Raw genomic sequence first — 17592 nt, 5'->3', positions numbered from 1 at the left:
GTCTAAAGATATAATGACTATGTGTTGCTTAGATTATAAATCTAAAGGAAAATGGACTCCACGAAACATTAAGGTGAAGCAACAAAAGCGAATACATAAACAAAATCTGTATTCGCGTTTTTTTCTCATTTAATGTACCGTGCGCTCCATCTGTATATTGTTTCATAACCTGGCCAAAAACGGTGCTTCGAAAATCCCTAAAATATGTTATTATTTTATAATAATATTGTTGTATAAGTTAATTCTTATGAGCTTAAACTAGTATATTATTAAATAAAACTGTAGTAGTTAAGTGCAACCTTAGCCGTAATGGTCTCGCAGCTAACTCATACAGCAGCAGATTCTAAGGTCCTGGCTTCAAATTCCAGGTCCGAAACAAAAAAAGCTGTTTTATTTGTAAAAAAAATCTCAGTAGCATTGCGGAGCTTGCAAATAAGCAGTTTTACACTCCCTTGTTTCTGAAAGCACGTAAATCTGTTGGCTCTATGGCTGATTTTTTTCTGTTTGAGTCTGATGACCCCCCACTCCCCCATAATATTACGAGTCTCTTGAGAGTGCACATATATATATATACTTGTGGTCTATAATGACTGCAATGGTTAGTCTCTATTAAAAACGGTCGCAGAGACTGTAATCAGTCTGGAGGATATTATCATCATAATTATAAATGTTTAAATGTAATTATGTATTTCAATAATTTGTCCATTTTCTATCATATATTGTCAACTTATAGTATACATATATACAACACAAATTCCGAACGAAAAAATTGCAACATTGTACTATTCAAAAAAAAAAACTATTATTATTAACAAAGAGGTAATGTTACTTTCATTTATTTTTGTATAGTCTTTTGAAATGAATCGTAAACGTATCTTAAAATATCTTTCAATATTTACTGTCTCAAATCGATTGAATGTTATATTGTCTTTTAACTCAGATAATCCAATGTATTTTCTCTCATAATAAAATATTCGCTCTATGTACACGTTTGTTTCATTTTGTCCGACAAAAATCATGCTGCGTACGGATTGGTAGATACTCCAAAAAAAAATAATTCCAAAAATAAAATTTGTATATATGGAAAGTCATAGTGACGTCATATCGACAATTCCAGGTCAATACTTTTCGCACTAGAAAAGTTTGTCGGACTCATCGCAAAAAAGGCACTTACGAAGTTTTACATTTATATGTGTAAAAACAATTTAAGGACCTTGTACTGGGGACTATAAGGTTAATTTTTCCGGCGCTATGTCCATGGGCAATATTGACCACTTGCCATCAAGTGGCATTTGTCTGGTCGTTCTATTCAGTAAACAATATGTATTAGGGTCAAGGAGGCAGGAAATTTTAATAATTCCATAATAAATACAACCCACAATTTATAATAAATTTTATTTATAAATAATTCGTAAAAATATTTTTATACTATCTTAAATTTTTATTACGTCCCTATATTTTGTGTTATTTTTTAATTTTTTATGTGTCCAAATTTTCATTGCAGTCTATAATATTGGACATTAAATTTAAACATTGACAATTTAAAATGATGTTTCTTTCTTCGGTCGTTTCTTAACTTTCCTTCAACCTTTCCAACATAATTATGTTTATAATGTTCGGAAAAATATTAAAAATTGAGATCTGTCTTTTCAATTTCTAGACACAAAGTTACCTCCAAATTATTATTAAGATTTGTTCATTATTTTGTTCGTTTTGTTGAACACTTCAAATTTTCACTTCATTAAAAGCAGTTGTCAAATCCTGCACAACTCCAGTTTTGCGTCTAGTTCCATCTGTTTTTGTAAGTTTTAGCATCCTTAATTGTTTTGCTTTCTATGCGATCTGTCAGTTAAAAGCCGACAATGTAGATTTATTTCTTTAATGCAACGGGATAAAGGCATAACTTTGAAAAAACGTAAGCATCGTTTTAAAAAATCACTTAAAAAATGCTCTCAAAGGAATGGTTTTGATTCAAAATCAATTCCGATTATCAAAGTGTAATATTAAAATGGTAACGAAATCCGCGGCTGTACCTAATTTTAATTCAGTTCGTGACAAAATTTTCAAGAATTTGTCTGCAACCTGCAATCCCTCAAAGGGTAAAGCCTACGTCCGTCCTTGGGGTTCAAGCTTACTTCGTACAAAATTTAATGAAAATTGATTCAATAGTTAAGCCGTGAAAGTTTGTAGACAGACAGTGTTACTTTCGCATTATAATATAAGTACAGATTATTTTCCCATAAATAAAGTTTTAATCTATTTAATAACTATTTGTACATAATATAATATAATTAATACATCTAAACGATCTAAACTATGACATGTCAAACCAAGACACATCCGGTTCAAGAAAAAAAAAACATTAATTCTGGCGTCAATAAAATATTCATAATAATCATTATTTCTTAAAGATAAATTTATAATCGTTTAAAATATTCTTTAACTGTTGTTGCTTTAAATATTTTATTAAAATATTCTTAAAAATGAATTAGATACACTCGTCTTCGTTGTGTGAGACGTTTTTTGAATTTCAAAAGTGTAGATATAATATTATTGCATTTAAGGATAACTCGTTTTTACGCCAAGGATCAATTTATATTTGTAGCTTAATTTAATAAATTCTCAAATTGTGTGTTTTTGATCGGTAACTACGGTAGTTCACTAAGTGTTAAGGTAAGTATTCTACTAGTGGTGACGACTTATGACTAAAGGTGGATTTTCATCAGGCCCAGCGTTGCCAGCCTGGGTACCGACTTTCGCTGACTGACAGCACGTTGGATACCCCTCCCTCGTTATTGAGAGGGTACGGAACCTAGTGAAGAGAAAAAAAATATAATAAACGTATATACCTATATACTATTGTGTTTATATAAACGAAATTATTGAACTATATTTTTGCTTTTGTGTAATCTTTATTCTTCTGGATGTGCTGAAAGAAATCTGTTATAGAGGATACTTATATAGGGATAAGCATACCTTACAAACTACGTTTTTTTGTGAAATAATTATCTTTGTATATTGTCTGTGGTACGCATAATAATATTATATAGTAAAAATAAGACTTAATAATACTTCTTATGAAATAATAAAACTGACATTTTAAAAGTAACAGGTAATGAATACTTGATTGTAAAAATCTTGCAGTGTTAAAATATGGAGATGAGTCATTCATATTCTTGTAGGATTTATAATGATCAAATAAAAAATATTGACACTAGTCTATCATTGAGTGAGAGCCCTAAAAATTATGTGATGTAGTCAATAAATACAATACTTAATAATTAGGAAGCGGTAAAAAGACTCACGGTAGTTCCGCCGAGCCAGCGTTTTTTAATAAAGTCTGCGGCGCGTTCGCCGATCATGACGGTGGGCGCGTTGGTGTTGCCCGACGTCACCGCCGGCATCACGCTCGCGTCCGCCACGCGCAGTCTGTCTATGCCTTGCACCTGTACAATAACATTTAATTAATCTTCTGCTCTGGTCATGTTATATAAGCTTTTATTTAACTTCCCTTGTTAGTTTTTTATTCGTAGATCAAATTGTGCAATCCAATTTTAAATCAATTCTACCCAAATCATTAGCTACCGTAATCATTTTCATTATTTGGTGAACTTGGACTAAACTGAAGAAAAAGTACACTTTTGAATAGAGACCTTTGATTAGTACGATTAAATTCATAAAATAACAATTAAAATCGATTGATGGATTGATTGTTACCTGTAATAGGTTATCCACGACTGCAGTGGGATCGCCGCGGGGTCCCATCTTGCAGGAGCCGGCCTGGTGGTTCTCTGGTGCGGTCTGCATTCGCACTGCGCACTCCCAGTACGCATCGCAACCGAACTTGAACTTCTCACATCCCTTAACTGGGGTCTTGTCTAGCTTCATGCCATATTTCTTAAGAGTTTTCGTCTCCGATAACTTGATAGCGAATTTAATTCCCTCAATCAATGTTTTGACGTCATCAGGATGAGTGAGGTAGCTGAAAATAAAAGCACGGGTAAATTACATTCAATTTCAGCTGTTTTATGGACGCACGTAAAAATATTAATCACAATTTAACACTTTTTGTACTAACAAATAGGAGCTTACTTTGCATATATTTTCGGGTAAGCGAATGGATCAGAGCTGGCTATCTCAAGCCGTCCCCGACTTTTGGGATGTAAAACGGCGGGGAACATTTGCACACTACGAGAACCATCTCCAAGTTTTTCTCCCACCATGCCCGTCTTTGCACAGTCTGCTAGGAATCCACCGAAGAATAACTGCACATCTGGGTTGTCTTCTTCAGGATTCGCATATTTGGTGTTAATAAGTGCCGTCACTTCAGAGATTCCTGTAATTTTTTTTTTTGTGTAATACGGTGTACTTAGCGAGCTGACTAGTGCTATTTTTCAGAAATATTAGCATTTTATAAATATTACAATTTTATTTTGATACAGAATATATTTATTAGAAAAATATCTGGTATAAATTAGGAGGTGACGCAATTAACTTATATTAGAGTGCTTAATTCAATAGTATTCTTATAAACTACGAGGTAACCTGTTCCAGACATGAGTCCATCTCGGAAAAGCAAATACTCCATTGCAGTGGCCCAGTTGAGGGGTGTTGTGTTATTGTCGTTGACGTGGAAGTTGAGGAAGTGGGCCACATGGTTATGGAGGTTTCGCCCCACTGCAGGTAGCTTGTGTACAAGGCGTACGCCTGCGCGAGAAAGCACTTCGGGATCACCTATACCACTCAGTTGAAGGATCTGGGGAGACGCTACAGCACCACCACTGAAAATTAATATTGTAAATCAAAACAAAAGTCACCCACGCTCTACTCTGGTTATTGTATAGATTCAAAATATGATAGTTTTTTAATATATCAATTTTTTTTCTCTTTGTATACTTAAGTTTGGAAATGCTAATCATAATCTGTTTAAAAATTGCGAACCTCCTTAAATACTTTACCTTAAAATAATTTCATTGTTGGCAAAGATAACTTCAGTTCCACCAAAACTATTTCTTACTTCAACGGCATATGCCTGTCTTGTTGTCTGGTTTATAAGAACCTTGGTGACCGTAGCGTTGAGCATCACGTGTAGGTTGGGGCGATTCTTGGCTGGTCTTAGGAAAGCGCGGGCCACACTTATACGGGAGCCATTACGATTTGTGGTCTGTGCGATTGAAAAACCAGTGTGAGCCTCGCCATTTAGATCTCGAACTTGGTATCCTGTAATGTTAAAATTTCAGTAATTAAATACTTTATAATATTATCCCATTAAAATTGATATTGTGTGCCCTGTTAATGTTATTGACTGCCGCATTCATTACAGCCAGGTCAAGTCAGGTCAGGTTTATAAAAAGTTATTGAGTTTTATCGAGATATTTTCAGACGCAGCCCAGAGTCTGGTAGAGTTTAAACGAAGAATTTAGTTATTTAGTTTACCCGTTTCAGAATACCCGTTACTTAAGCTTTTAGTCCAGTACTTGAAATTATTTCGGGAGTATCAGATTCGTCGTTCAAATAATTAGAATGAGGGTATAGAAAGAGCACTTATGTTAGCTAACTGAAGTTAAAACTTACCTAATTCCTCTCCGGCTTTAATAATACTGTAACTCAGAGGTGGATGGTAAGGGAACTGGGATACTGTCAACGGCCCTCCTGTGGCGTGATAGCCCTTGTCCATCTCCTCTATCTGCTTATTATCTTCGGATTTCATGAAGTATGGAAGAACTTCCTCATAAGACCAGCCCTCGTTGCCTGCTGCTGCCCAATCATCATAGTCTTTACGAGATCCTCGTATGTACATCATGCCGTTCATAACAGATGTCCCACCTAAGACCTGGAAGAAATTGAAATATACGCAATTTGAATATAACTGTTAATATTACTGAAGTTCCTATTCATTTTGTATAAAATTATGAAGGTGTACAATATACTATAATATAGGATAGGATTTAGGATGGGATAGGATAGTGTAGGTGTATAATATACAATAATATAGGATACCTTTCCTCTGGGCCAGTAACATTTTCTGTCCTTTTCACTGAGACAAGCGGCTGGTTCAGGTTCTGTGTGATATCCCCAGTCGATACTCGATCCAATAAAGTTGAGGAACATTGAGGGAACCTGGGCCCCGGTAGGTTCGTCGAAGCCTGTCGATGCGTGCTTATTTTGTACTTATATTTTTTTAACTTAATTACGAGTAATATATCAAAATGAATCATCGTACATAAGATCACAAGTAGAGAAGAATAAGGGAAATAGTTTATAACTATTGTAGCGATAGAATAGTTATATCAGAAATGATATCAACAACTTTATTTATAATGCAAGTATAACACTTTAATACTCATTTTCACTTTAATTTTACTTTCAAAATTTAAAAAAAGAACTTGTCGACGTTGAAACGCCATTTTTTCACGAGGTCATAATTACCACAGATTATTTATTCAGATATCTACCAATGATTTCGTGTCAATTCAAGGTCAACGATGTTTTTTTTTAAATTTACTCATGCCATTGTAACTTTACAGATATTTCACTAACCAGCCTCCAAAAGTAGTACTCTCCATTCCGGCACCTCGGAGAGTCTGGAAGCTACCACTGATCCCGCAGACCCGCCGCCTATTACTATGAAATCGTATACCGAGTCCATGTGACGACGGTACTGTAATAGAAAATATATACTTTTATTAATAATTATTCAAATTAATTAATTCAAAATTGAAAATAAAACTAAGTACAGAATTTTAAAAAATGGTGCATTGGTGTTCTTACGCTGAATATGTTGATTAGTAATCTCAGATTATACGTACTCTCTGGATTTCAACTCTGATCTGTTAAATTTGAAATGTTAGTATTTGCTCAGATTGCATTGTGTCATATTTATTTATTCCGTAAAAATCACTTGAAGAAGTAACATGTCTAGTTATCTGACAACTTATGTATTTTATATAAATTTTAATTAAAAATTCAAAAATGTTTAAGTTAAAATAAATAGTTTTCTAATCAGTTCTTAAGTGTCTTTTTGGTTTGAAAGTGTTTCCATTAGTCACATCTACCATTCAAGAGAATAACCAATAATTTTCAAGACAGAACAAGCTCTATAGCATATTCGCTTACGTCAGATAGGTTTTTTTTTATAGAACGAGCATATAAGCAATATACTTTATACCGCCAATAATATATGACCTTTGGTATTTCCTTTGTGCCTGTGACTGTAGCTTGACTGACTTAAATTCGTAACTAAATAGACTGATACAAAGTATTGATTTCTGGTAGTCTATTGTTGATTAAACCTACCCAGCATACACTGGAGCAGCAAGGTAGAATGAGCTCCAAAATTTTTTTCCTCGAGAGGAGGTAAATTAATCGCAAAACTATACTGTTGAAATGATTATTTAGACAAATTAATATTCGATATTTATGACATTTGCAAATGCGTATGCACGTTACAGTGTTAAATGTGATTAAAATTCCCACATCATCATCCTCCTGCCCTTATCCCAATTTACTTGGGGTCGGCGCAGCATGTCTTCTTCTTCCATACTTCCCTATCTGAGGTCACCTCACAAGTAACATTATTTCCAGCCATATCATCTTTCACACAATCCATTCATCTTTTCATTGGTCGTCCCCTTCGTCTATATTCATCCACGTTCATGCTCAAAACCTTCCTCACAATATGTTCCTCATTCCATCGCATAACATGCCCATACCATGATAGCCGCCTTCCACATAACTTCTCGGCTATCGGTGCCACTTTCAAACTTCCTCCAATGTACTCATTCTTTACTGCTAATAAAATTAAATAATCGATCGTTTTGAACAAAATATGCAAATTTCATATCTCTCTAAGCGAGTTAACCATAAATTTGAAAGTTTTATAATAATATTTCTAAAATGTTGTATAACATAATATTACATTTCAATAATAATGATAAATATCAAACATTCGAGTGTTTATTTTATCTGTTAAGTTTATTTCCGTCAAGACACTTCCCGGCAATTGTTTAATTAGTTTTTAACAAAAGATACCATGAATCTTAATAACGCAATTTATTGTTACATCATAAATATGAAATTACACATTTGTTAACATCACGCGTTCACACGACTATCAGCGCAAGATAGCTTTCAGACCGTGAGCATAAAATTATCAAAAACAACTTTGGAAACGAACTTAGCTCTTTGTAACTGTAATATTTTTTTAATCGTTCGCATGTGAATAATTATCAGCTTTCATTCTGTTAATATTCTCTTGTAATAGACTTAGTAGGACTATGCGTGAAGGCTTTGCCTGAAAACTTCTGTCGAATCCGATAAAACGTATATAATGTCAAATATTTCTTTCTCGTTGTGCTAAAAAGGCACTTTGAATTGTATTGAATGAAGTTGAAGATAAAGGAGGTGCTAAAATTGCCTTCAAATTAAAAAAAATAGCCTAAATAATTCCTTTTGACAATCCGGATTTCTAGTCTCTACGCCTTACCAATTTTTGTTCACTTAAAAAGGAAGGATCAAAGAATAAAATCCTGTTAAAATAAATTGTCAATGAGTCCGTTAATAAAAGATAATAAGTGTGTCATGCATTTTTCTGCACCGAATGTAAAAAAATAGGGCCAATTTCTATACGTTATTATATATTTTTGTAAAAATACATTTCAGGTTTCCAGCGGTTAGAGACCGTGCATAGCCGATGATTCTTAGTTCAAAGCCGAGCAAGCACTACGGAACTTTTCATGTCTTTAATTTGTGTTTATGATTCATCTCGCTCTCGGCGGTGAAGGAAAACATCGTGAAACCTGCATATGGCGGTTGAGAATATGCCACGTGTTTGCAGAACCCGTATTTGAGCAGCGTGGTGAACTTTAATCAAAATATACTTTACTCAAGAAGACTTTTACAAGCAGTTTTGAATCATTTTTAAAATTATATTAAGTGAAGCTACCATCGGTTCGGAATGTAGTAGATTCTACCGAGAAGAACCGGCAAGAAATGTTATGATGTTATGTATATATATATTTATTTATTTGGAAAGTTGTAAAAATTTTAGTTGTGTAACTATAAATCTAACGCGATTTTAAACATTTATTAAAACAAAATATATTGTTGAATGAATTTCAGATTCAATTATAATATTTTTAGTGTTGTATATTTTTTTGTTCCAATAAGCTTGGTGATATAAAATGAATTCGCTATCATTAACGACGATTCGATGTATGCAAATGCAAATAGCATTTTGGAATTTGCGTGTATCTGGCCTTTAGGCTTTCCTAGTTGGATAGTTCAGTTCAAAGAGTTTATGACTATAAATTTAACACTTTCTTGTTCTTCTGTATAAAATAATTCGTAAAGTATTACATTTAAATAATTATAACGAATATTAATTTAAATATTATGAGGTATTTAAGTTTAATAAAAAACTACGTCAACAGTTCACTTTAAATTGTAAACTTTTTTTATTTTTGTTACGTAAAATATTAGAAAAAATCTTAGATTTTTTTCAAATTCAAATTTGAAGCAATTAGTAGTCAAGTGATTGATGAATGTCATTTTGTTCAATTAACAATCCAATGTATTTCCTGTTTTAAGTTCGTGACGTAATCGCCTATTTCAAATATTGCATCTTATTTCACGAAACACAATTCTCGAAGCCATCAGGACAGGCAGTGAAACGCCGACCGCTGCCGGCGATGATTTGCGGTTGATTCAAAACTGCCGTGACCCGATAGAGCACTACGTTTGACGTAACATTCTCAATTTTATATATTTTAGATTAAATAGCGGTGATAAATATAAATTTGAATGTTTATTGTTTTTATACACATAAAATATCATAATTTAGTTATAATATAATATATATGTTAAAAATACTGTTTCCAAAACATGCTTAAGTGGTTTAATTACTGTTTGTACGGTTGTCGAAATTAGACCAAATCATTTAAAATTTGAGAAAAAAATAATTATTCTTATATATAAAAAAAAATCTTATTTTCCTTTTTTTACTGTCGCTGTAACAACTTGTAGAGGTCACTCAGCCCTTTCAGATCAGATTCAGCTATGTAATGTACATTTAGCAATACAGTCAAAAAGCCCTTGCTCCCTCATACTACTTGTATTAACGATAACTAAATTTTGAGACCTCATTAACATGCCATCTAAAGAATTAAACCTAACACTTTTAAAAAGCTTTAATTTTTTGCTTTTTAAAAGTGTTAGGTTTACTACTATCTTTTGGGTTTATTTTCCTATCGAGTCACGAATATCTTTTCGACGGCCTCTCAGGCAGCTTATTTGTTGTATATAAAGTAATATTTACCTGTGTTCTTCCACATGGGTCTTCCAAGTCACATTGGCTTCTGAGAAAAACTTCTAATAATCCCATGAAAAGCATGAATGCGCCGCCTCCACAGGTGGCGGCCAGCGTCGGTCCCGGCTGCGACATCGGGCAATTGCAGGTTATCGCCATCTGTAATCGCCATAACAGGTTTTTTGTAAGTATATACAATAATGTCTTTGAAAGTAAAGTGGGAAAAACATAAAAAATGAACTGAAAGACCAGATGTTTTTTGGTTCCAGAATGAATTCCATACAAGTTTTTAAGGTACATATTTTCAAAATCTTTTTATTGTCTTTATCAAGTAAGTAAATTTCAATATACAATTCTCTGTTTGAACACACTAGCGCTACCAAACGAAGTAAAGGCGATACGAATTGTTATTTTGTCAAGAGTAGAAATTATACGCAAATCCCATTGTTCTTATATAGCAGATAGATGTGTGTGCTCGAAAAATTGTATAAGTATGAATTTTATAATACTATCTGTTCTTCTAGTTTAGCATTGCACTCGAATTGGTTTTGGTAATAGCCTAAGGGGTAAGTATCGAATCACAAACTTTCACAATGTCCACAATGTTTTTTTATTTGTAACAACTCGACCACACCTATTTTAAATGTTATATCTAGAGCAATATATTTATATAATTTGTTAAGCAAACCCTCGCTAACCTCTGTCCTCTAGTTACACGATCTTACACTGTCAGTGTATAACATTTCAAGGCGGTTTAAGATTGACAGCACTTTCGTAAGTTCTGTTTTTAATCTTCGCCGCGGGCAACGAGTGAAACGACTCACTGCATAATGTACGGAACCTAATCCAACCGTAGGAAGAGACAAATAAACAAATTCGACATTGAATTGACGCAATATCATTGGTCGAAATCTTCAAGCGATCGCGAAGTTTTTACATGAATTTTTGAAGTTAAATTCCAAAATCCACTTTGGATGTAAATGAAATGCTGTAGTATTGTATTACAAGTATATTTATCCAGAGCAGTTTCCTTCTCATTAAAGTGGTCCTCAATCTTCTCGAAATCGAGATGTGTTGAGGTATAGGAACTCTGATTCAAAGCGTAAATTCAAAGCAAAAAATATAAAATCGATGTCAAAGATTACTTCACAAAAAATATCTAAATTTAAAAGTATGTATTGTTTTATTATTATGACAAGCTCAGCCTCATAAGCTTATCGCCACCGCATGGTTGGACGCTAAGGAGATATTGAAATCATCATAATGGAAGCGCTTATCACAAAGAACAGATTGAGATGAGAAGTTTTATCCAGCGCAGCATCACACGACATTGACACTATCCTTTGCGGCTGATCTTGAACGAGACATATCATATTTCACTTTACATTGTTCTAATTGCAAAGTGTAATTATTTTTTATTTATAGATAAATAATTTAAATGAATATGATAATTTTATAAGGATTCATTTGTATTGTGTAAAAAATTACTTCAACAACCAGTTGTCGTTCGCGGTTGCGCTCGCGTTTTAGTCGTTGGTAGCCTGAGTCCTTCCTTGAGGTTTAAGCTCTTCATACCTACATTAGCAGCCTGTAAATTTTCCACTGCTCAGCTAAGGCCTACTCTCCCTTTGAGGAGAAGGTTTGGAGCGTATTGCTAATTCAATTAAGCTCAATCAAGTGATTTGGTCGTGGGAGACAGAGCTACCACCGCGGTTATAATATTAGTATATCATTGTTTTTACTTGAGATATTAGTTATTGGTCTCGTATACGCAGACGCGAATTTTCCTACAGACGTTTCGTGGATCTACAAATCTTACGTAATTTATATGGCCGCGAGGGTTCGATTGAATTTGACCGATAATTTTCTTTTTTACTCCATTGATATAGTAAGCAATATATATCTAATAAACATACTTTATAGCCCATGTTATGTTCTGTCTTGAGATTTAAACTTACTTTATATCTAATTTAATTGAATTCAAAATGTCAGACAGACTGCCAGATTAACTGTCGTATTAAAAAAAATCGAAAGATGTCGTAGTACACCCGGTTGCTTTCAAATTATTATGTTTTAAATAAACTAGTGGGTCTACCGCGAAACTACGCGTTTATTCAAAATTTTTTTTTTGGAATTTCGAAACCTATGACAGGTTTTGTTTTGATTTGATTTCATTGTAAACTGCAACTCTTTTAAATGTTTTTTTTTAATGTCAAAAAGTATTTTATTAGTTCAGGTAGAATGGAAGATTGTCGAAAACAATTTACTTTAATTTTGTTTATGTTTTTCATTATTTTTTTTATACCGCTAACTAGAATTAATTATTTGTTAAGTCGTAACAATTTACTAAATTGAAATCAAGAATCCTCTTTATTTTTCTGCACATCTACGGCTGGAGCTCTTCGAAATGACACCATAACCGATTTTTTATATGCAGCTATATCTCATAATCACTGAGACAATCAGTTTACTCTATTAATATTATTATCAACGTTTGCCAATAATTAAATAACAATGACAAAATTATTAAAAATGTGAAATAAACAATAGCAACGTAAGGGTAAATATTATCATATTAATAATTCCTGAGAGAAAGTGCTTGATTTTTATTTTCAATATGATTTCTCAGTACGAATTGTATGTAGGTATATATATATAATTTAAAAAATCTTAGGGCTTTAAAGAATTAGATCAACCGTGCGAAGTCATTACGAGTAACTACTTTCGTACAAAAAGAGAGTGCGTTTATATCTTAACATATCTTTGAAAAGTCGTTTTCTGTTCCCGTCAATTCCAATGACAAAGATAAAAGATTGTTATCTAACTTGTTCAGTTTTTGCGTTCGTTACGTACGCCTTAATACGTACAAGGTCGATTCTATGTGATTAAGTTAATGTTATGTTTGCTCGGGCGAATATTGAGGTCTCTATGGTATTTTGTAATTTGTACATTTAATCAATTTGTAACCTAGTTGTTATTGTAACTGATAATTAATCTTTTTAAATTAACATGGTTATTTTTATTACTAACAGTATTTAAAACGGGATATTTACCATGTTTTTTATTTTTATTTGGTGCAGCTCGATATTTCGACATTATCTACGAATGTCTTGTTCACGAGACTCCACCATAAAAAAAAAAAAAAAACAAGAAAACATGGTAAATATCCCGTTTTAAATACTGTTAGTGATAATTAATCATTTATTTTTTATTATAAATATCCCATGTAGTTGTATTTATGGGTTTAAAACATGTAATACAATTATTTGTTACAAAAATTTTTAAAATTGTATGTTGGTATATATTCGTTCAAAAAACCGGAAAGTTAACGAACATTCCATACAAATATTCCTCCTCTCGCAGTAGAATACCTAAAGTGTAAGTGAGAATAATAAAGGTAGACTTAAATAAAATATATTTTGTAATGATATAATTAGGCGGACGAGCATGGTAAGTGGTCACCATCGCCCATAGACAATGGCGATTTAAGAAATATTAATCATTCCTAACATCGCCGCCATAATGCGATACCAACCTTGGGAACTAAGATGTTATGTCCCTTGGGCCTGTAGTTACACTGGCTCACTCACCCTTCCACACTTCGAACACATCAACACTGAGTACTGCTGTTTTGCATATCTGATGAGCGGGTGGTACCTATCTAGCCGGGCTTGCAAAAAGCCCCACCACCAAACACCATGAACAGTCAGTACTAAAGTCTTGTGTGTTATATTCATGAGGAGCTTCAATTAATTACAGTAGCGTCGGCGACAAGCGACACGACGGAGCTTTATTACAGTCACGAGGCATTGCTTTCAGCTTTTAATGTGGTAGAGCCCGATTTATGGTTATTTTTTAAATTTCGATTCAGGTCAAAAAAAGACTTTTTGTCTTTGCAAGTTTAATTATCTATACTTGGAGAGCGCTTAGCGTCTGGCACCTTAACTCTCTCCAGTCGTGACGAGTGTGAGAGTGAGAGAATAGATTACACCTGACTCAGCAGACAAAGTGGCGGCACGCGAAAGGCTGTTATAATAATTCGCATTCGAAAATTTTTTGTTAGGTATCGAAACAGTGGACTTAATAAATGCAAAAAAAAATATTTGGTAGATTTTTATATAATCTCAAAAGGAGCATTGAGGCGTTAACTGCTGATAGGAATTATGTGTTTAACATAAAAAAAAACCCCTATTTCGTAACACACCCATGGTGGTTGGAAGTGGCGGATTCGATACCCTGGCTGTTCAAGGCTTATGAAAGTTTTCCGCCACCTACTTCCTGTAAAGTACGAAAATTTAAAGGATGTATAAGATATACATCCTTTGAGCATTCAATTAAGTCTTTTTGCGAGGTACTATGGTCAGATTTTTGAGTTTTAATATGTCAATTCCCAGATTGACAACTACAAAAACAAATGTGACTAAAAACCAAGTTATCCTGCCCCCTAAATATTGCCGCTATAGACTCAGGCCTGGTCTGGTGACTGGTCTGTATTCTACGCTAAAAGAGCACACTTCAAGCTTTATAATAATAAACGCAGCGCTATTATGAATTATTGACATCAACGATAATAAATTCAAGTTTTTAGATGTGAGATATCGCAACAAAAACTGGATCTATTTATCACCTGATAATTGTAGATTGCTCAAACGTTTTGCAAAATGTTATGTGGTTTTAATACTTGTGTCGATGTGTTTAAAATTTACCGGGTCAAGGTAATTACGGGGTATTTGAGTTAATGTATGTTACTGTAGCTTACTGAGTACCGTGACGGCACAGTGGTTAGACCACGTCTATTTTAAGTGATCTCGAGCTCAGGAAAATTTTGTGAAGGTATTCGTGTATGACGTATGTTTCGGATGAAAGTATTTCAACCCGTATTGGAGTAACATATAATAAGACCTTTTTAAGGGGAACCTCATTGCTGGGTTAAGACCTCACTTAACCGATATTTACCTGTTGATAATTTTATAGTTTACTACCTATTTCATTTGATGTATCTGAAGGATGTTTATCTTCTAAAAATTGCACGGCTGAAATTGAAGGCTTTAAGGTTTATGGTAGACGCAATTAAAGGTACGTAGTTTTTGAGATATGACTAGCTAGTTGTAAAGATCTAGTTGACAATCAGCTTCAGCATTTAATTTCTACAGTTAAGGCGTAGAGAAATGTAATTAGTCGATTTTAGTAATACATAGATGAAACTGAAAATATATCTAGATTTAAAATTTTCCTTTTTCATACCTTTTTAAATCAAATTTATTAACATAATAATTATTTACATCAACGCCTTAATTATATAAAACTGACCGCGCAATGGCAGCAAGAATGCCAGCAGCATTTCCGATCGTCTTTTATTAATTATAATACAAAAATAAATATTTAAGTACTATGAACATGATAAATTAGTTTCGTCAAATCTAAATAACTAGACCGATATAAAATAATTTTATAATTAATATTTAATAACCGCACTGCACTAAATAACTATAAAATTATTTCTAGTTATATATTTCAAGCGCCATAACTATCTATCAAAATCATTTTTGCCTAAAAATCATAAATGTAATTGTATTAAAGATTACCAAAAGTGTACTTTTCAATCATGTGCTAAACTTAACCAGAATTATTCAACACAAATCATAATTTTTAGATCAATGAACTGTCAATTTCGACCTCTAAGAAGTTGAATGAAATAAACTAGGTCGATTTACTCGTAACAAAATTACGCCCACGCTTTAAAGATTACGTAAAAACGCTATTAGACTATATTCTTGTGGATAATAACGTTTTATTATGAAAGTTAGAACACTTTATGTCATTTTCTTTTAAACAACTCATTAATTCGATCAGCCAGCGAAACGACAGTCACTCTTTCTCGATATTCTTACTGGGATTGCGTAAATGTTTTTTTTTTAAAGATTAATATTAATAATCTCTTCAATCAATTTCATTTTGTTTTGTAACAGGAATTTAAACCATAAAATCTTTTATGTCTAAATATAGTTTTAATATTATATTTAGACAGAATATTGTATAATAATTAATTAATAATTTCGTGCAGGTCTACTGTCGAAATCTAACCACAATTATACATAATTGAAAAATAATGTTTATTAGTCGACAAAATCCTATCCTCAAAATTCGTAAACATATTGGAGATATTTCGATATTAAATCCATGAAATTCAAGACATGACAGTTCAACGGGGGCCATGTTGGACGTTTACAGGTGCGTTCAGAAAATTGTGTAAATAATGATTAATGTTAGTTTTCACCAACTTAATAGAAAATAAAGATATTTGATAATCACAATACTTATAAAAATATATATATGAAAAGTAAATGATATTATATATGACGTATTTGTTTAGTTTTATTTATTTCACCCGAGCGAAGCCGGGTTTTTATCTAGTTAAGTGATTAAATGTAGTGTTAGTGCACAGATAATGTAAACTATTTTTAAATACTTTCATACAATTATTAAACTTATTATATAAAATTTAATATAAATTATATACATTTTTATAAATGCCGCCAAAATTTTTTTTTTCTTACAGATAATATATTTGCTAGCGACCAGTAAATCAAAATCAATATTTCATAAATTAAACAATTAATAGTTGTTTTGAACGACAAGGAAATATCAGGGTTAACTAAGCAAGAACTAATATGTAAAACATGGCGACTTGTGGTCTAACCAGTAGTTTTACGGAAATGCAGCGGTTTCCAAATCAAGCGTGCGTTTACGAACATTCGGTGCGCTCTGACACGCTCCATTATCACATACGACACGGTATTTTGTGATGTCGGAGAGGAATGTTATGCAATTAACGCCTTTAAATTTGTATATATATATATATGTAATAAATTAATTTAAGAAAATATATTTTTAAAACGAGTCTTTTATTTGATTTTTCCAAATGTCAAACCCATTATTTTGTTACATTATAATTTTATACGGTATAAAAGTTTGTCATACGAGGTACTGTGGACCATAACGACAGTACTATGCAAGCCCAGTATTATAAATGTCAAAGTCAAAATTCTTTAATTCAAGAAGAAGCGATGCACTTGCTTGCAAAAATTTACCACGGATTTGTAAATAAACACCTAGATATTGAGAAGAACTGGCGATAGAAACTCAAGATATATAACATAATTTGCAACATTTTATATACATCAATGTAGTGGACTGTAATTGCTTATAATTGTGGAGATTTGGACTTAATGTGAACAACATCTTAGTAATGCCAAATAACAATTGAATGCATATATCAAATTTCG

The 17592-nt window shown here is 32.7% G+C and overlaps 1 protein-coding gene across 1 annotated transcript in view; it reads right to left on the bottom strand.

Moving 5' to 3' along the window:
* Positions 1-2578: 2578 nt before the first annotated feature.
* Positions 2579-17592, bottom strand: part of LOC113395578 (glucose dehydrogenase [FAD, quinone]) — a 36565-nt gene continuing 21551 nt past the window's right edge. Inside the window, exons 2-11 of the mRNA XM_026633193.2 lie at positions 10316-10465; positions 6541-6661; positions 6001-6146; positions 5575-5833; positions 4959-5220; positions 4546-4781; positions 4093-4336; positions 3718-3982; positions 3306-3446; positions 2579-2812 (exon numbers count right to left, since the gene is read on the bottom strand). Coding sequence (XP_026488978.1) covers positions 2723-2812; positions 3306-3446; positions 3718-3982; positions 4093-4336; positions 4546-4781; positions 4959-5220; positions 5575-5833; positions 6001-6146; positions 6541-6661; positions 10316-10465 — 1914 coding nt within the window. The 3' untranslated portion in view covers positions 2579-2722. The remainder of the gene's footprint in view (positions 2813-3305; positions 3447-3717; positions 3983-4092; positions 4337-4545; positions 4782-4958; positions 5221-5574; positions 5834-6000; positions 6147-6540; positions 6662-10315; positions 10466-17592) is intronic.

The sequence above is a fragment of the Vanessa tameamea genome, chromosome 21 (genome assembly GCF_037043105.1).
Source record: "Vanessa tameamea isolate UH-Manoa-2023 chromosome 21, ilVanTame1 primary haplotype, whole genome shotgun sequence".
Classification (NCBI taxonomy): Eukaryota; Metazoa; Arthropoda; class Insecta; order Lepidoptera; family Nymphalidae; genus Vanessa; species Vanessa tameamea.
Note: the sequence above shows the minus strand (reverse complement) of the source record. Positions and strands in the feature narration are given on the sequence as shown.